Here is a 26,955-nt window from a genome sequence, read left to right as displayed (position 1 = left end):
GTGCCGAGATTTCTCACCTAGGGCACAGTTTCACCATCTATTTAAGCACGGTTTTATTATCAGTTCTCCAAGACCATCTGCCATCCCTTCCCCATTTGTAATCACATCTGCCATCTCCTTTGGGAGAGCTCTGAGCACATACAGCTGCACACACATAAATAAATGCATACGGAGATCTTATCAGCCATGCATTTGCTCAGATGTGAGCAGCGGGTGATGCTGCTGCAGCCACAGAGCTGACAGCAGTTACACAAGGAGGATCTAATTCAGAAAGAAATTTGGTTAAACTATCTGCAGGTTTTGTTCATTCACTTTGTAAGCTTGAGGATTTTTAGTGCATCTTTTATAGATCACATTCTGCTTGTGGAAGTGAGTGCAGCGGCTGAGGATGGGGTGAGTTAGGTGTGATTCTCATTCAAAGTGTTAACTAATCCTCCTTGTCTGACTTCCTACTCACCACACACATATATACACACAGTGAACAACAGAAGGAACTAGAAACTGACCTGTCCACTGTGGGACCATGGGCAACAATAGGAATCATGTCTCCTTCTCAGGGAGGAACTACCTGGGCAACATGCAGACCACTTATCATATGTAAACAAACCTAATCTGCTTCATATTATGTCATCATATTGGCGTGATGGATCCCATAACATTATAGGAGTGCACAGCAGAAGGACTACAGTCAACCAGTATGGACTCCAAGGAGAATAACTCTGACTAGAAACAATCCCTTACTGCAAAAGCAAGCAGATACCTGGAGCAACATCCTTGGAGACATTCAAATTGTCCCCGTGGTTTCAGCCAGACTTGCCATAAAAGAGCAGCCAGTGTTTTCTAGGCTGATTACCCCAGAAAATGGGTACCTGAGGAGGACCTGCTTTGCACTGATCTGTTAGGAAGCTCAGTCTCACTTCTGGGAATTGAACCTTTTAGAGCCGTGTTCCTGCTTTACTCTGTTAGACCAGAAAGCAGACTGACCCAGTTTGGTGCATTACAGAGCTATTTGCTGTCAGATATATGGAACAGCAGTCAGAGAGAGCCTGTTGCCTTTCCTGCAGCTTTCCTCACTCTCCCAGGGCATCTGCTCCCAGTCAAGAGCCCAGTGCACATGGCTTCTGGGCCAAGATCCCATAACTGGAGTCCCAGGCAGAGGACTGCTTTGGTGCTTAGGATGCCCAGAGACATCTCTGGTGAGAAAAATGCAGTGGGAGCTTCCTCAGGTAGGGATCTAGCACCTTTCTGATGGGTTCAGTGCTTCTAATGCTGGGGATGGTGGAAAAGGGCTGCATTCCCAGGGAATGAGACAAACCAGTGCTCACATGGAATGAAAGCTGTGCAGTTGGCAGTCTGTGTGGGGGAATGTAGCACCAGTCGCATTGCCTGGTGTGAATTACTGTGGCAACAACTACTTATGACAATTTAATGTTGCTTAAACATGGCAGAGGACCACAGGTGGGAATTGCAGTGCCATTCTTTTTCCTCAGACAAGATGCATACTGAACATAACTCATTTTCCCCATCACTCCCAGCCACACCTCACTTATCTCACCCAGTTAACAGCTCAAGGAACCGTGGAGAAGATGCTGATGCCAGGCAAGGTGCAACTGAAGTGAGCAGAACTTGTGTTTGAGAAGTCAAGACGCAGAGACCTGAGTTCCACTTAGGAAATCAGAGGATGGAATTGGGGAGAGGACGTTATTACCGACAGTGCCGGGGGTCACAGGTCGCCGGGGGAGTCATTCCCATGCCAGGCTCTGTCATGATGCTCCTGGCAGTGCAATGGATGGAGACTTTCTGGGCCCGGTTTCTTGGCGGAGAGGCTATTTTGAGTAGCGCTGGGTACCTTCGAGCAGCGTGTGTTTACACTGACCTCTAGTGGGAACAGATCCCTCCCTCTTCAGTATTTCCCTGCGATTTTAGCCGGTTTAAGTGACACATCCTACGCGGGTGTGGAGAGAGCTCAGAATTACAGATTCAGTTTTAAAATCCTTAAGAGTAAATCATAACATCAAGGTTGGCCTCGTATTATATTTAAATGTTTTTATTCCTTCTACCACTACATGCCAATATACTGTATATATTTTATATATATGCATGTGCATATGTATGTATATGTGTACATGTATGTGTATATAGATATATATATATATCTATTTAAAGCCTCTGAAAATAATGAAAGTTCCAAAGCCGCATGTCTGGGCAGAAAAGCTCTCTGTTAGGAAGACAGTCTGAAAGATGAACTTGGCCACTGTGCCCCGTTATTTGCCTTCTGTCACTCATTCAGCAAGGATTGGGCTTTGTTTCAGACTTCCCGGTTAAACTGCCCAAAGGGTTAACAGAAGCACATCAAGACAGCAGAGGAGTGTCAAGGAGATGGTGTCTGAGCTGAGTATTAGTGGGTGCAGTTGTAAGGTCAGAGCAGAGGGTGGCTGGACCTGGATGCCTGGGTGGCATAGCTGATTTTAATGGCGAATGCCTGGTCTCCAGAGCTGAGCAGCAGCAGACCACTGCAACACAGCCCTGGGAGAGCACTAGCCAAGCACAAGCATGAGCTCAAGAAAGTTCAAGGCTCACCTTAAGGATGCTGCAAGATAGCTAACTCCAGCTAAGCTCACATCAGCAGAGGAAGGCCACCTTCCAGGGGCTGCTGGGCAGCCAGAGGTGTTAATGGATTGCAGCACACTGTCCCAGGTGACGGCTCTCAAGTTGCCTCCCTGCAGAGCTGGTCCAGAGCTTATTATCTCAGGTTCTGTGCTTTGTCTGAGCCACTCCTGAACCTGTACTGCCCTGGGAGCAGGCTCCACACCTATACCCCAACCAGAACAGGACAAGATACTCAAGGGGTGACTGCCACTTTCTGCAAAGCAAACAGCAATTAGTTCACAGTGAAGTTAAGTCTTTGTGCATCACCACACACACAGGTTTGTGCTGATTTGTCCAAACTGGGTTTCTCCCAGTATTTGATTTTATCCATGCAGAAGCGTATAAGGAACCATTCCATGATGGAGCTGCATCTTTAGTAACATCTAACATGTTCCTAGAGAAAATGGCAGAGAATTTTGTAAGGTATTTGATGGACAACCAAGTAGCAGCTGGGTACAGAAAGCTGAATAAGAAGAAATTCTGGGTGGAGGTCAGAACTTGAGATGCACATAGTGCTGGAGTGCAACCACCACTAGGGTGTGAGAGGGAGTGACAGGAGTGGCCTATATCGCTGCCCTGCATTGGGCACAGCTGATAAGACGTGGGAGAAGCTCCTTTCTCTTAGTAATTGTAGTCTGGCAGCCAAGGCAGTGCCAGGGACACAGCTGGAATACTGAAGCAGATCCTCAGCGTGGGAGGAAAGCTTGTGACTGGAAGCTACTGATGCCAACAGAAACTTCCCCTGCCTGCCTCCTGCTACCCTTGCACCCCAAAACCTTTCTTCCTGCGTGGCCGGGGTCACTTTTCATGGGTAGCGCTCCTGAGGTTAAAGGCCTGTGTGGGGAGAGTGACACAAATCCGAGGTGGCAGCTGCAGCATGGGAGGGGGAGGTCATTGGCGCTTTGCATGTGGTTTGTGTGAAGTGGATCCCCTTCCCACCACCAAGCTCTCCCCAGGTGAGCTCCCTTGCAAGGGATCCTTCCCCTCCTGCTGAGCTGAGCTGGAAAGATGGGCACCCTGTAAAGGCAGAAAGGCATGTAAAGCAATACAAGTGATAAGTCAAACTGATTTTGAAGTGTCACCTGCATTCAGAGCTATTTAGGTATATTGTGAGGAAACCCTGCTGCTTGCAACACTGTAAAGTAACTAGATGAAGTCTATGCAGATCCATGAGGAGCACAACTGAATAGTTTTGATGTTGGAAGGGGGCACTGAAAGGCAGCCTCATCAATCATTCACAGGCAAGGACTATTGTCTGAGCTTCTATTTTCAGCTTTGATCTCTGTGTTCTGGCTGTTCTTGCGTGAGCCCCAGCAGTCCACTGTGGGCTATTTGCCACACAGAAAGGCAGTGGGAAGTGGCTGGACCAACTGACTTGTTCAGCCAAGTGTAGAAACTGCCTGGCTTCTCCCTTTGCCTGTACAGGCAGGACAGACAAGAAGCGTCTCCGCGGTTGAAACGGGTTAAACCATGCACGTGAGAAAAGCAGACACCTCCTCGCACCTATCTCTGCTGCCTGCAAGTGGCATCCACCGTGTCGTTTCCCACAGAGCCTGCGGCTTCAGTCAGCATCCGCTCCCGTAACGCGCTCCCCTCCAGCTCACCGCCGCTTTGACGAAGCCCCTCTTCCCCCCCGGCAGACCCGTCTGCTGTTTAACGAGCCCGGCAAACCGGGCAGGGGAGGAGCCCGGTCCGGGGCACACCGGGGTTCAGTGCACCGTTCTCCTTCGCGCACCTGCGCGGGCTCTGTCCCTGCCGGTGCTCCAGAGCGGGAGAGGCGAGGAGAAGAGAGGCAGTCCCGGTCAGGGGGAACCAGGCCGGGGCGGGGCGGCAGAGGGGGAATCCCGGGCAGGCGGGGCCGGCGCCGCTGAGTCAGGAGGAGGAGCCGTGGGGCTCGGGCTCAGCGCCGGCGGCCGCTCGCTCGCTGCCTTTCCGGCCATGAGCCCCCCGGCCGAGTCGGGGCTGGGGCCGCGGCGGGAGGGCTGCGGGCGCTGAGCGATGTCGCGAGCGGAGGGCGGCGAGTGCCGCAAGGAGGCTGCGGGCTGGGAGGGCGAGGACGGGCAGTGCGACTCGGGCATCGAGTCCCTGCGCTCGCTGCCGGGCGGCAGGGAGACCCCGGCCGCAGGGATCCCTCCCGCTGACACCTTTGCCGAGGCCGCCGCTGCTGAGGAGCTCCTCGGCTCCAGCTCCGGCTCCGGCGCCCTCCCCGAGCCCCTGCCCGCGCTGCCGGCCGCCTGCCCCGCCGAGGAGCCGCCGCCCGAGGGGCTCAGCCGGCAGCAGCTGGAAGCTCTCACCTACCTTTCGGAGGACGGAGACACGTGAGTGACCGCGGACTCTGCTCCGGCCATCCATCCTTCCTTCCTCCATCCATCCATCCATCCCTGCCGGGGCGGTTCTGCCAGCCCGGACCCCCAGCCCCGGGCTTGGCCCCTAGCAGCCAGCTGGCAGCGGGGAGCCGGTGCCTAGAGATAAGCCGGGTTTATCTGCAGTGGTCCCCAGCCCTCTCCCGCGGAGCACCCGTTCTGCCGGGCTGTGAGGGAGTCCGTAAGCCCCTGTCCTAGTGCAAAGCATGGATGCTGGGCACCCTAGCATGGGTTTGGGTGGGTGACCAGTGGGGCATCCGAGCCACCTCCAGAGAGTGAGCAGGTAACTGTGCAAGTTACTTGGTACAGAATGGACCCACTTTGGGAAGTAAAATTCTACTTGCTATAGGGCTGCTAGCAACTGGAGGAGCAAATCAAACCCCCACTCTGTCTCTTCCCCAGACAACGCAGTGTTTCCTCCCCAAGGAAGAAGGCTTGGTTGTATGAGATTGGCTATGCAGGGCAATTGAGATGGCTGTGTTAGGGCCAGAGATGCTGCTCAACCGAGCAACACAAGAACTATTTGCTCTCAGGTGGAAATCGCCTTGCCTTGCCAACCTGCCCGCACAGTGCAGCTTTCAGCACAGTTGTGACGCATGCCCTGCTACAGGGCTGCCCTCCTGAGCCTCTGTGACGGAGATGAGTGTTTCTTTTCACGAGGGGGGGCTTCCCACGTCTGTGATGCCCTGTCGAGGGCAGAGGCATCACACCAGAGTTATTTGGTTTGGCTTCTGGTAACTCTGTTCAGCTAATCACAGCACTTTCCTGTCATACATTCCCTCACCAGAAGGTTTTCATAATGAGTGCATGGGTGCACATACAGAGCATGAGCAAAGTGTGCTCACAGCTAAGAAGGGCAAAACCTTTGCTCCAGACGCAGGTTGGACCTTAATACCAAGTAGTGGTGCAAGAGGAAGAGAAACTGAGAGGCAGTATCACAAGCAAGTAAATGTCTTCAGTAGAGGGAGCAGCAAGGAGGCTCTGTCCTTGCCTGGCAGAGCACGTTGGTTCTGAGGCTGAAGACGAGCTGGGAGCCAGCTGGAGTGTTTACTTCCCGGTTAGGAAGGAGCCTGTGCATCTGCTAATTAGTTCATTAATGCTCGCTGGGGGATCTGCTCCCAGGATTGGCTGGAAGTCTCTCACAGCAAGCAAGGTTATCCTAAACCAGCCTCCCACGCTCCCCAGTCAGGCGCCTGAATGGTGCTTCCTAGTCCTGGCCTGTCTGCAGGCTGGCTCTGGGGCTCCTCCGAGTGGAGGAGCTTCACCACCTTTCCCAATTGTAATACTAGAGCCAAGGTGCCCACAGGGAAACCCAGGGGTCGTTTAAACTGTGAAAGACAAGCTCCCCAGGCTCATCTGTCACATAGTTCCCAGGGCTCTCTGCTTGCTGTTCTTTGGTGAACTTGATAGATCTGGCTGTTTGGAGATGCTTTGGCTGCTTGGGGCTGTTCTGTAAGGTGGCTGAGCCCTTTGCTTGTCAGACATGCTTGGAGAGACCTAACACAAGCATCTCATTAACTAGGAAAACATTAATCAGTGGTGCCTTGGTTACTGTAGGCAGGCAAGGCTCTTGGAGAGCTCTCCAAATGGTTGCAGTTGCTCTTCTGTTTTCTCTCACAGCTCAGAACAGGAAATCGGTAAAGAGTGAGGGAAGGAGTGAAAAGTCAGCTGGTGGTGCAGCTCATAGAGCTGTGGGCAGGCTGTGTCCGTGTCAGAGCTGCCTTTCTCAGGATCTGCTCCCAGTGCTGTGAAAAAACCCTATTCTTGTGGTTACAGTGGCTGTGGATTTCTGCCTCTGCTATTCCTGTCTCTCCTCCTGACCCTGTGGCAGAGGTAGGCGGCATTTATATTTAGAAATGCTGAACATCCACCACTGGGTTGATGCAAATGGGGACTGAGAACACCCAGCAGCTCATTCAGCTGCCTCTAGTTCTGTATGCAAAACCAAGTCAGGGCTGCTTGTAATGCTGAAGTCTATGGAGCAGTTGCTCATCCGGTGACAGAAAGTTCCCAGAGAAAAGGGATCAGATGGCTTCAGGCTGCATCCCTTACATCCAGCCAGACAAACCCATCCGCTTCTTTTCATCTCTGTCAGTGGCACATTTCCTTGTGTGCCTTGCTTAAATATCTGCCACAGAACAGCTCCAGGCTGAGAACTAAAATCATGCTATCATTGTATGTCAGGAGACTTGGGCAACAACGCTTTCCTGTGATTGTAATTCTGAAAACACAAAAAATTCAGGGGTTTTGGCCAAGTAGTTCCTGTTTCCCCGGATGCCCTGGCTGGTACTGAGCAGAGAGGAGCCTGCACAAAGGGAGCTGGTAGAAGTCTTGGCTCTCCATCTGACAAAAATCTTTGCTGTCCATAGGTGCCCCAGGCTTGCCCACCCATGCTGCTCTGTGGTGTGCCTGTGAGCAGGCTGTTTGTCAGCCCAGTGCTTGTAGGGGAAGTATGGGAGGCAGAGGAGCATGTGCTCAGGTGGCTGGAGCACCACCAGGATCCTCTTGGAAACATTCCTGCCTGCCTCTGTGGGAGAGGACCGTTAACCCAGGCAGAGTGAAGCAATGGGGCTAAAACAGGCTCTTCCTGTGCTCAAAATTAGACGGGGTCCTGTTTCTGCAGGAAGGAAATTGGCTAACAAGGGAGATGGGGGTGATGGCCAGTGAAATGTGTGGGTGCCATCTTCCAACCATTATCTGCCCAGACATCAGCTCCCCTCCAGCCTTCCCAGTGCTGCTGGCAGGGCCTCTGCCTCGGGGCAGTCAGAGCTGCAGTAGTCGGGCACCAGCACCCCAAGAGAGAGTGGCAGAGCTGGCATGGCAGGAGAGATCAGGGATGAGGAATGGGGTGAGAGGCAGAAGATGGTGGGAGCACTTAGGGAGGTGATACGTATCCTGCTTATTCTGTGGCTGGGTAGAGAACAAGGCCTGTGAGCTCAAGCACAAGCAGTTTCCTCCAAGCATCCATCTTTTCCTTAAGAAGCAAGTGGTCTCCTCCAAGCAGCCACCTCTTCCATGTAAACCAGCTCCTTTTCTGCTGAATGGAGTTCCAGTGGGACTGCTTCATGTGGAATTTAAGAGAGAGGCTTTCCAGCATGCAGGCATGGCTAGTTCTGACCAGGCTGCAGGCACCTATATTGCTGTTCCCCAGCTTCTGAACAAGCTCAGCCTTTGCTAGGCTTCACTGAGAAAACTCTCCCAGCCTCACCAGGCAGATGCACGAGTCCAGTGTCCTGGGAAAGGGCTGAGTAGGGGACCAGCTCCTATGAAATGAGATAGATCACCTATTTCATTCCAGCACAAGGGAAAACTTCACCTTTCACTTGGGCTTATGGCAGTTCTGCCAGCTCTGGAGAGGCAGAGTTGGCTCACTGATGTGGGAAATTAGGCAGAGTTTTCCACCCTCTAGGACTACATATTCTGTCTTAAACTTCAAAACATGTTTTCCTTTCTGCCCAGGCTGGTCCTTGGGCCACATATTAGTTTATGCCATCAGTACCTGATGCAAGGTGATGGACCCCCCTTGGGCAGCTGGTAGAGTGTGTGTAGTCTTGCTCTGAGCTATCTGTGCCACCCTGCAGAAGGCTGAAGGCTATGCCTCTGCAGGGGGGTGGCTGTCTTCTGCATGGGGATCCATATGCAAAGGAGCATGGTTCCTCTGTGCGGCTGAAGGTCGGGGGACCCCAGCTCAGTCATGAGAGACCTTTGCCTCTTTCAGATGGAAAATGGGACTGAGTGGTTTTGGTTGGGTGCATGTTTTGGGGAGGGAGGGGAGCAGAGGAAGCCTGACTTCCTCCTTCCACCGGAGACAAGTGCTGGCCTGTCTGCTGTTAAGAAATCACGTGCCAGTGACTCGTGGGCTGAGATGCCTTAACAAGGGCTCGGGGGACAGTTAATCGAGTAAAATTGGGGCCCCATGGGAGCTGATGTTCTGAGCTCTCCTCTACCATGATGGTAGGGAAGCGGCCTTCCCCACTGAGCCCTTCTCTGCGTGGGTAGGCACCTTGTAGGGCCACGAGCTGCTTCTCAGCATTCACCAGCATGTGCCAGTCATAATCCTCCCACCTCATGTCTCTCTGTGCTAGAGGTCTTCCTCGGGCACGGGAACAGAGGTTGACCCATCCAGGCTGCCTGCTTGATGCTTGCCCTGCTGAACACTGGAGTTGCTGAACCTCTGCATCCCAGTGTGTGTGACTGCGAAGGAAAACCACTGTGAAAGAAGCAGAGGGCTGGAGAGACACAGTTTCAGGAATGATTAAGGAAAGATTGATGCAGAGAGCAAACCTGGTTGCTGTTTGGGCTGGGAGTCCCTTGGGCTGTTGCTGGCTGCCCAGCAGTCAGATGGCTGTGATTAGCAGGAAGTAGGGATGCTCCTGTTTTTTTCCAGAGGGCCTTTGGAAATCTCCTTTGCCCAGTTGCCAGGGAAATTCAAGTCTGTCATGCGTTGCTCCCTAGCACACTGCTGTTGCAGGGCAGAAAAGAAAATGAGTCCTAATGCGAGGCTGGCCAGAGGGACAGGGGAACCTCCTGTGTCCAGCTCCTTCTTCCTGAGCTCTCAGCTCTTCCTCTGTACATGCTCAGGAGTCTGGGGAGCAGGAGAGGGCACAGGCTCCTTTAGGATGCCCCAGAAGCTGCTGGCTGCTGCAGGGTTCACATGTACAGCCTTGGTGTAAGGTGGGTAAGTTCTGGCACAGCCTTCTGAGATCGTGCAGGCACAGAGGTTTTTTCCCCTGTTTTGGGTGACTTCAGCTTGGCCTGGAGGAAGTTTCTTCACACTTTCCACCTGCCTTGGTTTGCCTTGGAGCTGGGGAGGGGCACAGGGAACTTCAGCACAGAGGAAGGGAAGGAATGACTGGAAATTTCCATGTCCTGGGATGCAGAAGCCTGCTGCCTGGCTGTAACAGATCAGTTGAGGTGGGAAGGGCTTCAGGTCCTTGCATTCTGCAGGCAGGCGTAGCTGCTGCTGGGAAAGGGTTGAGCTCAGCTAGATTAACACAGAAAGTTTGATTTTTGTTGGCTTGTGGGTTTTTTAATACAATGTGGATAAAAGGAGTCGGCTGTGACTGTGCAGGAAGAGAGGCCATGGGGTCTGAGCTGTGAAAGTGGTTACTGGGCACCTCTCAATGAGCCCCATGTGGTACTCTGTGCATCTTGGAGGTGGGAAGCCCCTTTGATGGGGCAGATGCAGGGCTGAGGGGGCCCCGAGATATCCTAGACCCACTGTTGGTCTCATTATAAGAAAATCCTGAGGCAATGAGGATACCTGCAAGGCTGGAGATGATTGCTGACGTGTGTTGTACTGACCCTGGCAGAGTCCAGGCACTGTCCTCTTCCATGAGGCTGTTCTGACCTCAAGATATTTCTGTGTGTACCGAAACTGGAGGAGAATGTATTTGCCTCGTAATGAACAAGAATGTGAATTTGCTCAACTTAAAAGGCCCATTGGCTGTGGCATTTTGGGATGTTTGCTGCTTTTATTGCAATTGTTCATCTTGCTTCTCAGCCATGACCCTCTGGGGTGGGCTGGCCTGCTTTCTGGCTGGGACTGTGCCTGCAGTGGTGGTACTGTAGGACAGACCCCTGTATTGCAGGGAGCAGTCCTCATGCATCTGAAGTTTAGTGCTTGTGCAATCCCGGACACACCGTCTGCTCAGACTGAGAATGCTCACATGTGTGGGTGCAGAGGCTAGAGGATGTGAGGCCAGGGGTGCCGTATGTGGGTGAACAGGGACACCTTCATCTTCCCACCTCACTGGAAAACAAGACACCCTCGGCCCTCTTGCAGTGCCTCCCCTACCAGGCAGCCTCCAGCATCCCTCATTGCCAGCAGTCACACCAGACCCCCTGCAGAGCACCACAGGAAGGCTGGAGGTTGGCTCTTCTGCTCCATCAGTTCCCAGCTCTCTCTTTGGTCCCAAAGGGGAAAGGAAACCTGCATAACAGGAGACCCAGGGCTGAAGCAGAGGATATGGGGATGAGCCTACAGCTGGCTGGGATTCACTGTTCCCTTGGAGCTGCCAGAGGGCAGCTGGAACAGCTTTTTGGAGCAGGGCAGCATCGTATTGGTATGCAGGGAGGAAGAGAGCCAGGCTGGGCTGGCAGAGGGCTGCAGGGCAGGATAGGGCTGTGCTGGCTGAGCCTGCTGGCAGAGTTTCATGCTGATGGCTGAGGAAGCGGTTAGCAGTGCAGGTTACAGGGCTGCAACAGGAGAGCAGGGTAAGTGTGGAATTCCCCTGATGTTTTCCTCCTCCCTTGCTCTCCTCAGTGTTACTGCTGGGGCCATTTCCTCTCCTGAACAAGTTTTTCATGTGTTAATTGTTTGCATGATTTCCCACTGCTCCACTCAGTGAACTGTTCCTGCTGCAGACAGGGATCTTGCCTAGAAAGGGAGAAAAAAGTAGAAAGAGAAAAGGATACTAGAAAAAAGCTAATTCTACTGAACGCTTGAGCCCTTGTCCTAGGTGATTCTGGGGCTAGATAGTGAAGGAAGAGACTTCTGAGGACAAGGTGTCTTGTTCTACAGATGGCTGGGATCTGCATGGTCTGCCCCTTTTCTGGAGGGAGAGGAGAGGATAGCTGGAGATCTGCTGGGACTTCCTCAGTTCTGCTTGTGTGTTTGAGCTGCTGTCACCCTTACCCCATTTTCCTGTCTCTAGTCCTCAGGTGTGGACAGTTTTCCTACCAGGCACTTGAGGTCACTCAGAAGCTTGGGAGATGGACTGCACTATGGAAATGGATGCTTTCCTGTGCCTGAACTAGGACTGCCTTGGGCATGGCATGCTCACACCTAGGGAGATCCCCAGGGATGGTCCTGACCTCTCTGCTCCAGCATCATTATCTCTCTGATGATGGGTAGACCTTGTGCCAGGGATGCCCTGTGCCTTTGCAATTCAGAGTGCTAATGGGACCACTTGTGCCAGGGTGGAGCTGGTGAGCAAGTGTCAAAGCTGAGAGCAAGCCCAGCAGTCTGTACTCTTAGGTTGACCACATTTCCCTTGCTCACAGCTCCTCCATCCCCAGCCCTTTCCAAACTCATGTTTGCCCTTTCCAAAAGTTGCCGCTGAGCACCCACCCCATGGCTGCAGGCAGGAACATGGGGAGGTGGGGAGCAGGCAAGCAGAGAAGGCAGAGGCGAGAGGGTCTGAGCATGGAGGGGTGGAGGGTTTATTCTGGCAAAGGCCTGTGGCTGGGTGAGGAGTGGTGCCTGGCAGCGAGCAGGTATCTCTCCATCACCGTGCCCTGGCTCTGAGGCTCAGCTGTGAGTGCTGTGTGCCTGCATGCAGCAGCCTGTCAGCAGCTGGACTGCACGCTGCCATGGCAGAGAGATGTGTGCATGTAGGCTTGGCCGGAAGAAAGTGGAGATTGGCACGATGCCTGCACCTCAGGTCTCCCAGGGGAAGGAGGTTTCCTGGATTAGCTGGAGGCAATCCCAATTTCAGGTCGGCATCAACAGCCTGTGGCACAGCGTGCACATGTGCTCTTGGTGCGCTCATTCCAGGTGTCCTCGCCGTGATTCCAAGTAGCTCACGGCTCTTGCAGCCATTTCAGGAAGTTGAGGGTTGTCAATTAGGAGAGGGGGGAACGAATGCAGAAATGAAAGCACAGGAGGAGGCTGTACCCGGGCAAGAATGAAGAGGGAAGGGTGAAAGCAATCCTTTGAAGCAGGCACTTCCCAGCTTTAGGGTGAAAGCCTGAGCTCTGGGTGGCTGGGGATGATCAACCCCATTGCCTTCACAGCATAGATCCCAAACTTGCTCAGCCCTGAGTGCCTGCTGCCTTGTTGAGCTGCAAAGTCACCTAAGCCAGGAAGAGCTGCCTGGGGTTTCCATGTCCCCTGGGTGACTGCCCCACTTGTCCCCATGTGATGATGTGGTGTGCCATGGGTAGTGGCAGAGGGGCCAGGGGATTCCTGGGCAGGTTGGGGCTGGCTGTGGTGGGGAGAGACCCCGGCTCTGCTCTTTCTCCCAGGAGCCCAGCATGGCTCTGCAAGGTGAAAGCAGCAGAGGTTTAAAGTTCAAGCCCAGCTGCCTTGGGAAGACAACTGCTCAGGCAGGGGAATCTTTTCCATACCTGAAAAAGGCAGATCCCATGGCCTTCTGCATGTGGTGCCTGGGAACAAGTGTGGAGAAACGGGCTGTCCCTGCAAGCAGGCAAAGGGTACCTCGGTGCAGGTGCCACCACAGGGACCAGAGGCCTGATGCAAAGCCCACAGGGAATCTCCCTGCCTGGATCATACCCAGGCAAGAGCCTGCCAACAGGAGGGATGTTCTTAGAGCTGTTTCTTGCAGCTCTGCCCCTTGCTCTTGCCCTCTGCTACCCTGGTCTGGGCCCCTTGGCTGTGCCCTCTGCCCCTGCTTGTGGAGCTGCTCTGCCCCAGCTCACAGCCCCGTCCCCTGCCCTGGGAGCACTGACAATGGGGATGCACCCCGTGGTGGTGCAGTGGCAAATGTGAGTGGCCTCTCCTTCCATTGGGGAGTTCCCTGCTGCAGCATGCACCCAGGGCTTCCCCAGGGACAAAGCCTCTCCTGCTGGCCACAGCTTTCCCCCATGATGGCAGAGGGAAGGGGAACCAGCCTTGTGTTTTCACCAAAAATGGCTTAACTTTGGGGGACTGGCCTCTGGGTTTCTCAGCACACTCATGTCCCCTGGCAGCTGGCAAGAAGGCAGCCCCACTTCTTCACTGCAATGCTTTGGAGCCAGGTCTTGCCCTCCCGCCTGTGAGGGATGCTGTCCACTTATCACTGCAGGTGCCATCCCAGAGCTGGGCTGTATGGTGAGCAGGGTGTCTTCCTGGGGCTGCCACAGCTCTTGCCCTCCATCCATCAGCCCTGTTTACCTTCACCAAGCAGTATGAGTGGCAGGAGCCTGCTTAGAGCCTGGGTTTCACTTGGAGCTGACATCTGACAGAGATAAAAGCCACCCAGTGCAGTGGTGACAGTGGCTGGGACTGGTCCCTCCTTCTAGGGAGGCCTGGGAGTGCAGCAGGTCATCGGAGGGGACTGGAAATTCCCTCTCAAGCACTGCCTCTGTCACGGTCTCACTCCTGTTCTGAGTGCACAGTGGCTGGCGTCAGACCCAGCTGGAAACAAAGCCTTTCCTTGGGCTTGGGGACTCCAGGCTGCCTCGCCACCCCATGGCTGTGGGAACCATGGTCCTGAGGAGCAGGACTGCATGCTGGCCACCCAGCTCTGATGGCTCCACTGTCCCTGTGCTCTCTCCAGCCCCAAGCCAGCACTGCCGCAGCAGGGCTGGAAGGGAAGGATGTGAGGGAGAGAAAAGGAAACCGGTGTGGGCTGGCAGTGTGGCTGGCATGGGGACTGTACCCTGCAGGTGATCTTGGACCGGTGCCGGGCTCCTGCCCTGCGTTGGCTGCCTGCCTGCACGAGGGGAAAGCAGAAGCATGGCTTGCAGCTGGCAGCGGGTCACTGGAATTCCCCAGGCAGCAGCCAGAGCCCGTATCTCCCTCTGCAGCTGCCAAACCCAGCCCTTAGGCACCCGGAAACACATCCCAGGCTTTTCAGACCTGCACCAGTTGGAGGACTGGCTTTGGCCAGTGCTGGGTCTAAGCCCTGTGAGGTGTGAAGGAGGACTCAGCATGAACAGGAGGGTCTGTTCCCATGTAGATCAGGATGAAGGACTGCCCTGGGGAGCCTCAAGCCACAGTCTTGGTTTGGTGCTGAGCTTCCCCAGGGCGAGGGCAGAATGGAGGGGCTCCAAGCTGGTGACAAGGGAAGGGGACTGGCGAAGGTGTGTAGATCACTCCTCCATGCAGCAGTGGAGGATATCTGCTTCTGAGCACAGCACTTGGGACTTATTTTTCTTTTCCTGTTCCCTCCGTAGGCTGGTTCATCTGGCCATTATCCACTGCATCCCAGCTGTGGCACTCTGCTGTATCGCTCATCTCCCAAGGGAGGTGCTGGAGATCCAAAATGATCTTTTCCAGGTATGAGGATACGATAGGCAGGAGATGGGAGGAAGGTGGGTCCTCCCTCGATAGATGCCCAATCTGTCTCCAGGCCCCCAAACCTGCTTCCTCCAGAGCATGGTGAACGTCCCATGTGAGCAGCCCCTTTTCAGGGAGGGGAAGAAGGGCATGGGAGATACCCTGAGAAAGAGGTGTGACAGCTCCCAGCAGCACAGGGTGAGGGATCCTTTACAAGGCCTAGGACATTTCAGACTGACCTGGAGGGTGAAGCAGGTATGGCTTGAATGTGGCAGGGTAGATAACCTGTGAGAGTGAGATCTGCCCCCATGGGTGACCCCTGAGCTGAGGCCCGGAGGAGCAGCAAGCTGCACTGCCCTGGTGTTAGCCACACTTAGTGCCGGGACAGGGACGGGTTCCTGCTTGGCAGCCTGCCCGTGCCACCAGGCTGGCTCCTGTAGGCTGGTGTGCCTGGTGTCCTGCAGGGCATTCCCCCCTTCCCTGATTTCTGTCCCCACCTCCTCTCCAGACCCCGCTGCACCTTGCCGTGTACCTGGAGCAGCCCAGTGTGATCCAGGCACTGATCCACAAGGGAGTGAACCCCGGGCTGCAGGACCGCAACGGCAACACGCCGCTGCACCTAGCCTGTGAGCAGCAGCATATGCAGTGTGCCCAGCAGCTGCTGCAGGGCACGGCCCTGCCACAGAGCACCCCACAGCCCCATGGGCACCACCACGACCTGCAGCTCCAGAACTGGCAAGGTGAGACCCGCAGGCAGCCCGGTGTGGAGCCAGTGGCCGGGCTGGGGCACAGACCATGAGCTGTGTACCCAGGGAGCTGGGAGTGCAGCACAGTGGGCATGTGGACGGGGCTGGTGTGCCTCAGGGTGGATTGGGCTGACTGTGGTTCTCTCTTTTGCCTCCCCATCCCAGGCTTGGCCTGTCTGCACATCAGCACCTTGAAGGGGAACATCCCGATGATGTCTTTGCTGCTGGAGAGCGGTGCCAACATTGATGTTCGGGTAAGGCTGGGCATGGTGCGATGTTTGGGCAAGGCTGGGCATGGTTCATGGCTCCCTTGAGCACTCCCTCCAGCTTCAGGGCAGGCACTGCTGTGAGAATGGGAGGCACTAGATTTTGAGGGAGCAGAACAAAAAGGTCCTTGAGGGGCTGTTGGGTGCTGTGACAGCAGTTGGGGTGAGGACTGCCCCTCTGCACCCTGTGAAGGGGGTGCCATGGGACCCACCCATCTGAGGGGACCCTGCACTCACACCCTTGTGGTCTGTGGGTTGCAGGAGGGCACAAGTGGGAAGACCCCATTGCACTTGGCCGTGGAGTGCCACAACCATAGGGCTGTCCAGTTCCTGCTGCACCGTGGGGCGTACGTGGACGCGCAGATGTACAACGGGTGCACCCCACTCCACCTCGCTGTGGGCCGCAAGGACGCAGCCATCGCAGCCATCCTCTCGCATTGCGGGGCTGACACCCTGCTGAGGAACATGGAGAATGAGACAGCCCAGGACCTCGCTGATGGCAATGATGATGTGAGTCTGTGTGTGGGGAGGCCTGTGGCTCTGCAAGTGTATTAGGGGGGAAGCTCCTCCCTTATAGGGTGCAGGCATTGGCTCGGGGGTGCGTGGGGTGGCTGCCTGTTGCCTCAAGCCCTGTGAAACAAAGGGTTTCTTGGCACTTCTCCAGCGAGGTGGGAGGCTTTAGGACTTGAGGGGGGGACATAGGTCTGGGCCCCTACCCCAGCTCTGTGGACACACCACCTTGGATCTTTATACATCCACACCTTGGCCTTTGCAGCTCCTCGCCTTGCTGCCCTTCGATGATCTGAAGATCTCAGGGAAGCCTGTGGTGTGCTCGGAATGAGCGGCTGGACTCCTTTAGCCTGTTGGGCTGCCTCCTTGCTCTGCACTGCTGCCTGCTGGGACCTTGCCTGCCTGCAGTTCAGTGGGAGCAGCACCACTGTGGGATGCCTATCACGCCCTCTCCTCTTCGGAAAAGTTTTCTTGGCCTCAGGCTGCCTTCCCAGAGGGAAGAAGGCAGCACTATGAGCACTACACAGGGGCGGCTTTTCCTTGAGTATTTGTGCCCAGCAGCAGGACTGAACAGCAGTCTCTAGCTTACACAGAGAAGGAGCAGGAGACGACTCCTTTTCACGCTGCATGGTGGACAGAGCATCCTCTGGCATCCCCCCAAATGCCATCAGAGAAGCGTGGGGTGAGGCGAATGAACACTCACTCTAATAAACGTTTGTTCTTGCTGCGGGCACCTGAGGTCTCGTGTGATCAAACCCACGCTGCTCCCCCACAGCACCAGGAAGCTGAGCATCACCCTGTGGCTGGGCACAGGGCTGCAGGGGCTTCCCCAGCCCGCCTGCTCCCTCTGGGCCTTTGCACAGCAGAAGGTGAGTGGGAGCACAGGGGCTTCCCCACTTGCAAAACCTTTCCAGTGCTCAAGGCTGAGGAGGGGGATCAATTCCTGTGCTGTCCTGCCGAGCTTCAGGGCTGAAGAAAGAGCATAGGAGATGATGGAAGACCAGGTTGTGGATCCCTGCTTATGCTATTGTGCCTGACATCTTGCTGCCTTGTGCTGTGGTTTCCTCTTGTGCAAAGGATACAAAGATCCTGCCCCATGTCCTGGCTTGGGAGGGTGTTAAAAACTTGGGGCATGGGTCTTCCATGGGTTTTAGCTTCCCTCATGCTGAGAGGGGAGGAGATGGCAGGGTTATTTCCACATCCCTGCTAATGTTCAGCTCACTCCCCTTCCCTGCCTCCTCTCCAAGCAGAGAAGCACATGTGAGGCATTAAGGAACCAGCAGTCAAATGTGCAGGGGGAATGAAGACACTGAGTGTGTCTGACCCTACCTCAGCCAGCAAAATTCCCCACTTGATGCCTGGGAACAGCTGCTATTGTCTGGGGCAAATCCTGGGTGGTGCAATCGCCCAAGATGCTCTGCAGTGAGCAGTGTGCTGTTGTTGCCTTCCTCCCTTCGTGGAAAGACAAAGAGTAAAGGAATGCTGTCAGGGAGGCAGCATGGGCTCCCTGCAGCCCTCGCTGTAGCTGGCCCAGTCTCCTCAGCAACCCTGGGCTGGTTTGCTCTGTTTCTTTTGACTCTTTGCTTCTCGGCCCTGCTACAATGTTCTGCTCATGGGCCTCAGTCAGTGCCTGCCAGGAGCTGGTGCCCCATGGGGCAACCCTGGTGCCACCTTCACAGGGAATGTGGGGCACTCCTGGGATTGATGTGTGCTGCCGGGCAGTGGCATGGTGGGGCTGGGGTTGCAGCTGGTGGGAAGGGGAGGGCAGGGGCAGAAGCCAGGGATCTGCACTGGTTTTGTCGTTGTTTTTAAATAAAATGAGGGTGGGGTATCTCTGAAGATGTCTTGTAAACCGGTACCAGTGTCCTGAGGGTGGCAGCCGGACCTGCAGCCTCCCCGGGCGCTGCGGGAGGCAGAGACGTGTGCCTGGGGCAGGGCCGGGGCCGGCTCTCGGCTCTCTCGCCGTTCTGGTGCCCGGCCTGGAGCCGGGACCTGCCGGGCCCTCAGGCCTCTCCTCCCCCTGCTCCGCTGTTCACGGGCCGCTCGGGCCGGCGAGACCCAGCGCGGCCGCACTCTGCCGGGGACATGGCGGCGCTCCTCCGGAGCGGCAGGGGGCGCTGTGAGCCGGCGCTGCGCACCCACAGGGCGGGTGTTCCGCCACCGCTGCCGCCGCCGGGAGCGGAGCCCAGGGGAGCCGGCCGGGAGCGGGGCCGGGGCTAGGGCCGGGCGCAAGGTGGGTAGCGAGGCTGGGATGGGCGCGGAGGGCGGGCCGGGCTGCGGGCGGCGGCGGTGCCCGCTCGGCAAGGGGGGAAGGGGGGCAGAGAGCTGCCGGCCCGTTCGCTGAGGACGTGGCCGCCGAGCCGGGAGGTGTCCCAGCGGCTCCGCTCGCCCCGCACCCAGAGCTGTCTCTGCCCGGGCTCACGGGGCCGGAATCCCGAACGCCTCTTCCTTGTCGGGGACCCCCGGGGCCCGGCCCGCCGCTGGGGAAACCCTGGGAGCGGCCGGCGGGGATCGGCTGCCGCGGCAGCGTACCCCTGCTGCCCAGCGCTGTGAGTGGGGCTGGGGGCTTCCACGCTCTAGGCTTGCGTTTGGGCTGAGCCCTTCGAAGCGCTGGAGCTGAGCTGCTGAGGAGCGGGGCTGCAGGCAGGGACTGTATCCAGACCTCTGGCCCGGGAGCCAGACTGTACACCGCAGGCAGAGGGCTGTGGCCCAGGCCGGCGCCGAAGCGGTGCGTTGGAGCACTGCCCCTCCTGTGCCGGGGGGAACAGTACCCGAGTCTGTTGTCTCGGCGCCCTGGCCCCAGACTAAGGCTCCTTTCATGCCTCGGAGTGCCGCAGGCTTGCCGTGCGCGGCCTCCCCCCGCCGCTTTCTACCTGCAACACTGGCGTCCCTGTTCCTTGCCAGCCTCGGTGGGGAGGGCAGCCCCTGCTTCACTGAGTCATCTCTCGGGGCCTGGGAATTGCTAGCGCAGGCATAGAGAGAGCCATTGTCCCTCACAGCCTCCTCTTCGCTGTCGCTGTGGGAGAGCAGAGCTGGTTCTCCTCCCATGGCCACGCTGAGGGGGCCGGCGGGGTAACGGCAGGCACAGTCGTGCTGAGCAAAGCTGGCTGCCTTTCAGTCCCTGTCAGGTTGACGGGAGTCGTGGCCCACGGTAGCAACCGATCCTGCCATTATGTCTGACTTCTGCAAAAGCAAACGGCGTTTCTGCACCCTCTGCACAACCAGAGAGCTGCTGCGATCAACCGGGGTTACTTAACACAGGCAAACCCAGCAGCACGTGGGCAGCTTCAGCCCCAGGTGCCTGCACCGAACCCTGTTGTTGCATCCTGCAGTGATGCCCCTGCAGCAGGAGAGATGACGGGTGGAGGTGTCAATCTGTCTTCTCTGCGGGGGAGAGCAGGGGGAGGGATTGGAAGCAGGCACAGAAACCCACCCGCAGCTGTCTGTACTTCTCCACAGGCTGGGAATTTCTGGGTCCTTAAGTCAGAGAAGGGAGATTTCAGGGTGAAACACGAGCCTTGGCTTAGGTCAGGTTGTTGGGCTCTGGCAGCCTGGCCACAGCAACTGGGGATAAGAAAAGCCCCTGAGGCCTTTCCCAAGGTGACAGAGGGTTTATGGGGAGATTTTGTGCATGAAATGATGGGGGACTTTCTTGTCTTTAAAGTTTGGAGTTTCTTCATCTGTGAGTTTCCAGGGGGGGTCTACCATATGTCACAGCACTATTGTACTGGGGCCAGGTACACCCCTAAACTGGGCCTAAATTCGTTTGGGGAAGAGGGGATTAACATCTCTGGCCCTTCTCTGTCACAGGAGCTCAGTGTCTTCTGGTGCGTGTTTATGTAGCCAGCCCCACAGCACCCTCACCTGGCCCTCGAGGTGATCTGGAGCCTTTCTCTACTGAGAAAATAGGGGCAGGGATGGAGCATGGACCAAGGAAACCTCATATCCCGATGCAGAAAGTAGTGGATTGCTTTGCAAGGGGGGGATGCACATATGGCCTTGGGTGTAGGAACTTCTTGCCTGCTTGCTCATTCTGTTGCGTACTTGGTGCTCCTGTTCTTTGTGTGGCCCCTGAATATCACAGGTTTGCCTCTGCGAGGGAGGGTGCAGTAGAGGGAGGAACTCCTTCAGGGAGTTTTAAAGCTGGCTAGGTCACCTGCTAGGGCTGTAGCTGAAGAATATCAGCTATGCCTTATCAGATAGTGCTGGTAAAATCCCAACCAGGCAGCTGGCAGGAAAGCTCCTTCCCAGCCTTGCTCTCTGGCTGTCTCCTGCTGTGCGGGTGACCCTGGTAGTTTCCTCTGGGCTGTGGGGAATGCCTTGGCATGCTCTCTGCCAGGGCTGCATGGGGTGGGGGGGAGGCTGACAGCCTGAGCCCTCCCTGCTCTCCTCCACTCACCTGCACAGCTGGAGGGGAAAGCTCTGAGTTGTTTGCTCTCAGAGGAAGGTGGCTCTGGCCACAGGCTTGAAATACGAGCTGTAGGTAGGAGTCACTTTTTCCATTCAGTGACCTTTACCTTTTTCCAGCCGGGAGCTACGCTAAAGTTTAACCTAAAACAGCGAGGTGCAAGGTGCTTCTTGCATTTGGAGGAAGGGCGTTGTCAGAATATGATGGTTACAACAGTGTTCAAACAATCTCTCCAGTGCTGGAAACTGAAGTTTCCAAGTCCACGTGTTCGTAACTCAGAGCAAACACCCTTAACAGAAGCACTTATAAATGTGTGGCATATGCTCTTCAACTCCAGAGAGCTTTTCCTACTCCGTGTGCTGCCTCCATCACTGCTGTCGTGGGGGTAGGATTTGGGTGCTGTTGGGGAGCAGGCTGGGCAGCAGGGGGTGTGGGCCTACAGAGCAGAGCTGACCAGGTACTAGCAGCCCATCAGCTGCCTCTTTCTCTGCGCAGATTTTGCCTTCCCCTTGTGCTGGCTTCCCTCCCTACGATGGCTACTGGTGAAGAGATCGTCCCTGCCCTGCAGGACTCATGGGGTGACTTCTGGCTCTTCCGTTTCTTTGTTAATGCTGCTGGCTATGCAAGTATTGTGGTGCCGGGATTCCTTCTTATCCAGTACTTCAAGAGAAGGAATTACCTTGAGACAGGTAATTGCAGGAGCTTCCCTTCCACATCCTGCCTCCGAGTTCTCTGCACTCCCTTGGTCAACACTGTTCAAATGCTGACAGGTTGTTTCCCCAACCTCCTTTGTCAAACCAGGCTTGAACAGAGGTGCATCCTAGAGCTGTCTCAGTAAAGAGGGAGGCTTCAGCTCTCAAGCTGGTGCAGCTTGTGGTGCCCAAGACTCTGGTTAACTTTTGTCTCTGTGTTTCCCTACCCTGTTCAGGCCGAGGCATTTGCTTCCCTGTCATCAAATCATGTGTGTTCGGCTCTGAGGTGAAGTCTGTACACCAGGAGGATGGCTCCCTGCCACCCCGAGCAGAGCCCACAGAGTCCTCTACAGCACGACAGGTCTTCAAGCTGCTCTTCTGCGCTGCTGGTCTACAGGTAGGGGCCCCATGAGTGGCCATTCCTCCCTGGGAGGAGGGCATGGGCAGCAGGTTTGTGGCTATCAGTTCTTTGAAAAGCAAGGATGCAAGTGCTGTCCTTGACTGGGGCAGGGTTGGAGGCTGGGACACAGCCTCTCAACCAGGGTAGTTCACCAGAGGTGCTGTGTTTAAGCTGGTGTCATCTGGGCTGGGAGTACTGTGCCTCTGATTGCAGTCCTCTGCAGCCATGGATAGGGAAAATGCTGTGATTCAGCACATTGTTAGGGCTGCTTTTGTTCTGGTCCTCATGTCAGAGTAGCAGATAGTTTTAGCCCTCTTATTTCCCTCTTAGCTATGGGTCATTTTCTGGGGCTGATGTATCCTACCTTGATGGATTAGATTCAAATACTGGGGAGAATTACTGAATTCAGCTAAACAGGAATTTTTAATGGGAGTTTCCCTAAGTCTCAGCTACAGCCTGAGTGTCATTAGGAGGGGGCAGCTTTTGGGGGCTCTGAGGACTGAAAATGGAAGCGTGGGCATTGTGAAAGAAAACCCCATGCAGCCAGCAGAAGACATCCACGTTCTGGCAGACTACCTCATCCATTCAGACTGGCAGCTCACCAGCAAGTCCTTCCATCTGTCTGTGCCTCAGTTTCTCTGGAGGGGATGTGTGGTGAGAGGAAGTCTGTTACTTTTGCAAGGGGCTTGGTGCTTTCACACCAGCCACAGCAGAAGTGGCAGCCAGAACAGTGATAGTCCCTGGAGAACAGTTGTCTGCTGGGTTTGAGACTAGGTTTGGGTGGAAGAACTGAGCCTAGGGAGCTCTGGAAGTTAAAAAAAAACAGTGCAGAGGCCACTGGGAAAACTGGCAGGACCTGCCGCAGGGAGCTGGCACCGAACCTGCAGCAATGCATGGCTAATATTCCTGATTCTGTTGGTCTGGTTCAGCAGGGAGCTTACGGTGTAACGGCTCGCAGTACACCCGGATGTTTGCTTTGAGGGCATCTCTCCCCTTGAAGAGGCTGTAAACTGAGCAGGTTTTGTGTGGGACAGGATGTTCCCAGTTGTAACCAGACAGGACACTGGGTTCCTTCAGAGGAGTGGATTGGGAGGTGGCCCCATCTCCCAGGGTTTCATTGCCATGCAGAGGGTGAGGCAACGCTGGGGCAAGCAAGGATCTCCTGGGGTCTGTTCTTCCTGCAACTGCTTGCAGCTGCCCTTTGTGGGTCTTGACTGTCCCTGTGCTTCTCCTGCTTTGCAGGCCTCCTATCTCACATGGGGTGTCCTGCAGGAGCGTGTGATGACGAGAACATACGGTGCCACTGAAACAGAACCCGGTGAGAAGTTCAAGGACTCCCAGTTTCTTGTGTTCATGAACCGCATCCTGGCCTTTACGGTGGCTGGTCTGTACTGTGCCCTGACCAAGCAGCCGCGCCATGGGGCTCCCATGTACAAATACTCCTTTGCCTCCCTCTCCAACATTCTCAGCAGCTGGTGCCAGTATGAGGCACTCAAATACATCAGTTTCCCCACCCAAGTGCTGGCCAAGGCCTCCAAAGTGATTCCAGTGATGATGATGGGCAAACTGGTGTCACGCAAGAGTTACGAGTACTGGGAGTACCTGACTGCTGCCCTCATCTCTGTGGGGGTCAGCATGTTCCTGCTCTCTAGTGCTCCCAACAGACACGTGTCCACTGTTACCACTTTCTCAGGCATAATCCTCCTGGCTGGCTACATTATCTTTGACAGCTTCACCTCCAACTGGCAGGATGCCCTCTTTGCCTACAAGATGTCTCCTGTGCAGATGATGTTTGGTGTCAACGTCTTCTCCTGCCTCTTCACGGTAGGCTCACTATTGGAGCAGGGTGCCTTGCTGGAGTCGGTTCGCTTCATGTCCCGGCACTCGGAGTTCACGGCCCACGCTGTGCTGCTCTCTGTGTGCTCTGCCTTTGGCCAGCTCTTCATCTTCTACACCATCAACCAGTTCGGGGCTGCTGTCTTCACCATCATCATGACACTGCGCCAGGCCTTCGCCATCCTCCTCTCCTGCCTCATCTACGGGCACACTGTCACTGTTGTGGGTGGGCTGGGCATAGCTGTTGTCTTCATGGCCCTCTTCCTCCGTGTCTATGCCCGCAGCCGCATGAAGAAGCGCAGTAAGAAGCTCCCGCCAGGCGAGACCCCTGTGCAAAAGGTCTAAGGAGCTGGGGCCATGGTGTTTAAACCGTGCCTGCTGTCCTGCCTCTGCCTTGGGATACTTGCTTGATTTCTGGGAACCCACTGAGGAGCAGGGTGGGGTATGGATAGGCTGGACCAGTGACTTGCTTTTCCACCTGCTTTTCCTGGGGAAGGGGCTGAAACAAGCCCAGGGAATGCTTTGGGCTGCCACAGCTCCAAACCTTTCCATTTGCCTTAATCAGTCAAAAACTTTCAGGCAAGGCATGGGCCTAGGGGCTCACATCCTGGGGGAAAGCCAGCATGAGGCTGCTGGTATTCCTGTCTTGTGGCTTCTCCAAAGTCACTGATGAACAAGGGAGCTCTTTTCCCTGGCGCCATCTTGCCTCTGGCTCCTCTATTTCTGTCACTGCTACAGAGCTCAACTGGAGGAAAGGGCAAGCAGAACACTAGCTTTCTTTTTCAAAACTATGTGAGTCAAGTCCCAACCTGAGCCTGTCCCAAGGCAGGTGAGGTGTTCCAGGTAGGACAACCACAGTTACGGGAAGGACTCCCAGCCTGTCCTACCCCAGGCCTGGGCTCTGCTCTGGGTGAGCACTCTGCAGAGCAGGCTGGTACCTCCCTGGTTGGTTTTCTCAGTTCCTTACCCCTGCTCTGAGCCACTTTTCTCCGCACCCCTTAGCCCAGGCTGGCCGGTACCGTTCTCCAGGCTTGCTGAGTTCTAGTCTGCTTTTTGGTCACATCCGCTGCTGTCACAGGCCAAAGGCTGTGCTGCCCAGAAGCCCCAGCATCACCTCGGGGTGCCTTAGTGCCACAGGTTCTGGGCTTTGCAGTTGCCATTCAGAGAAGCACAAACAGCCCCTTTTCTTCCTGCCAACTGGAGGCACCAGGCCCAGCTTTCCTGGGGCCTGGCCAGAGCCCCACTGCCTGGGGGGGCTGAGCAGTGGGGCAGAACTTGCTTGTGGTGCCTTGCTCCTGCTCCACAGGCAGCAGGGGATGAGCAAGTTGGGCACCTGCTTCCCCAGGCAGCAAGGGATGGAGCAGTGGAAGCTGCTCTTCCCCAGGAGCCTGGGTTTTACTGGTTAACCCTTTTCTCCTCAACACAACCTGACTGAAATTCCAGCAGGTTTTGGTACTTTTGAAAGGCAACTTTTTTCTCTTTTTATTTTATTAAATTAAAAATATGCTGCATACAGTGCCCTGGGGGTACATGTTCTTTTTATATTTTTTTCTAGCTACCTCAAATGAGGGGAGAAACTTCCCAACCATTCTTGTTGCCCCCAGTAGTCTCCTCAGGACAGCAAATGTGTCTTTTCTTTCCAAACACAGGTGCCCCTGCCCAGGCAGGTATCAGACAGGGTTGGACCTAAAGCTGCAAGGCCTGACATGAGATCTGTGCACACAGGACTGGGGAGCATAGCCAGATTTGGACCACTGCTTATACCAATGGGGAGGTGGAGGAGCTTTTAGCCTGGCCCTGGTTTGGCTCCAGGGTTTCCTACATGGTGCAGCTTGGACAGCCCCAGAGGGTGTAGCTACAGCCTGTGTACCTAGAGAGGGGTGGTGCAGAGGTCTGAGTCACCAGTGCTGGAGCAAGGTCTGGAGGAACCTATCATTTACAGGGTGCATCTGCACCACACCAAGCTCCACAGGCCCCCACCACAGCCAGTGGGGGCTTGGGATGCAGATGGTACACTCTACTGCTGTATGTGGAGACCAGGTGAAAAACCTTAGCTGTAGGCCTATGCAATCCAGTCACGGTGAGGTCTGGGGTCAGAAACAGACCCTGGCCTAACAGCTGGAGAAAGGGGAGACCTGGGTGAGGGCTACAGCAGGAGGAGACTAGGGCCAGGAGCTGCTTACCACAGTGCTGTGCAGCAGGGGTACTGGAGGTTGTGCCTAGCACAACCCAGGCTTCAGAGCACTTGGCTCCAGCATTTTCACCTGTGCTCCTTCCCTAGCTCCAGGCTCTTGAAAGTGGCTGTGCAGCCACCCAGCCCTTGATCCTGCCTCTGCAAATGCCACCCCAAACATCTGCCCCCACTACCTGCTGACAGACTGAAAATGGAATTAATTTTTATGTCGGTCAAAAGAAGAGGGGAGGAAAAAAAAATAAAAATGTTGTGTGCCAGGCTGGAATGGGATCTCTCTAACGGAAGTGAGAAGTGAGTTGAAAACACTATGAAACAAACCCCCCAAACAAAGGTAAAAATTATGGACTTCCATAGAATGGTTGGGGTTGGAAGGCACCTTAAAGCTCATCCTGTTCCAATCCCCTGCCACGAGCAGGGACACCTTCTGCTAGACCAGGTTGATCAGAGCCCTGTCTAGCCTGGCCTTGAACACTGCCAGGGATGGGGCATGACTTTACTGACTTGATATTTGGCAAAACCTTCCTATCCACAGAAACCTCTTAAACGCTTTTTCTCCCCTCCTTTCTTGAGGGAGAGAAACCCATGCTGAAGGCATTTGCCAGCTCAGCTCCAGCACTGTCCTAGCAGTGGGCACCCTGACAGCTGCCCACACAGGCAACACAGCACCTTGGTGTGCAGCAAGAGACTCTAGCAGGCTCTGCTGCCTCCTTCCCTCCCTGCTGAAGATGGACACTGGCTAAAGCCCACTCCATTTTGTGCCTGTGGTGGCTGGCAGGGAGACAAGGAACTGGATGGTGTCACTCTTCCCTGACAAACCCCAGGAGGCACTACGGCTGAGGGCAACAAACCCCACATCATGGGAGTTCAGTGCAAGCTGTACATTAATCAGATGCCCCAGGCTTCTCAGGGGACACAGGAAAAAGACCAGATACTGGTGGCCAGATACTG

The 26,955-nt window shown here is 55.3% G+C and overlaps 2 protein-coding genes across 3 annotated transcripts; both read left to right on the top strand.

Annotated features, from left to right (window-relative positions):
* Positions 1 to 4,530: 4,530 nt before the first annotated feature.
* NFKBIE (NFKB inhibitor epsilon) lies at positions 4,531 to 16,939 on the top strand. The gene is made up of 6 exons (XM_034060415.1): positions 4,531 to 4,967; positions 14,853 to 14,955; positions 15,464 to 15,695; positions 15,867 to 15,955; positions 16,229 to 16,477; positions 16,743 to 16,939. The coding sequence occupies exons 1-6, from the start codon at positions 4,648 to 4,650 to the stop codon at positions 16,806 to 16,808; spliced, it is 1,059 nt and encodes a 352-aa protein (XP_033916306.1). The 5' UTR covers positions 4,531 to 4,647; the 3' UTR covers positions 16,809 to 16,939.
* A 286-nt stretch (positions 16,940 to 17,225) lies between these two features.
* SLC35B2 (solute carrier family 35 member B2) lies at positions 17,226 to 25,331 on the top strand. Of its 2 annotated transcripts, none has more exons than XM_031045629.2 (4): positions 17,226 to 17,346; positions 21,381 to 21,574; positions 21,814 to 21,974; positions 23,220 to 25,331. In XM_031045629.2, the coding sequence occupies exons 2-4, from the start codon at positions 21,418 to 21,420 to the stop codon at positions 24,156 to 24,158; spliced, it is 1,257 nt and encodes a 418-aa protein (XP_030901489.1). In that variant the 5' UTR covers positions 17,226 to 17,346; positions 21,381 to 21,417; the 3' UTR covers positions 24,159 to 25,331. The 2 variants fall into 2 exon arrangements, with proteins under 2 accessions (XP_030901489.1, XP_033916305.1); XM_034060414.1 differs by lacking the exon at positions 17,226 to 17,346 and adding an exon at positions 18,653 to 18,710.
* The last annotated feature ends 1,624 nt before the right edge of the window (positions 25,332 to 26,955 follow it).

This window comes from Melopsittacus undulatus, chromosome 3, assembly GCF_012275295.1.
Source record: "Melopsittacus undulatus isolate bMelUnd1 chromosome 3, bMelUnd1.mat.Z, whole genome shotgun sequence".
Classification (NCBI taxonomy): domain Eukaryota; kingdom Metazoa; phylum Chordata; class Aves; order Psittaciformes; family Psittaculidae; genus Melopsittacus; species Melopsittacus undulatus.
This window is presented reverse-complemented; position numbering and strand designations above follow the sequence as displayed.

Coding starts and splice junctions, on each gene's coding strand:
- SLC35B2 (XM_031045629.2), top strand. CDS start 21,418: ATGGCTACTGGTGAAGAGATCGTCCCTGCCCTGCAGGACTCATGGGGT. Junction 21,575..21,813: donor AAGGAATTACCTTGAGACAG/GTAATTGCAGGA, acceptor TACCCTGTTCAG/GCCGAGGCATTTGCTTCCCT. Junction 21,975..23,219: donor TCTGCGCTGCTGGTCTACAG/GTAGGGGCCCCA, acceptor CCTGCTTTGCAG/GCCTCCTATCTCACATGGGG.
- NFKBIE (XM_034060415.1), top strand. CDS start 4,648: ATGTCGCGAGCGGAGGGCGGCGAGTGCCGCAAGGAGGCTGCGGGCTGG. Junction 14,956..15,463: donor TCCAAAATGATCTTTTCCAG/GTATGAGGATAC, acceptor CCTCCTCTCCAG/ACCCCGCTGCACCTTGCCGT. Junction 15,956..16,228: donor GTGCCAACATTGATGTTCGG/GTAAGGCTGGGC, acceptor TGTGGGTTGCAG/GAGGGCACAAGTGGGAAGAC.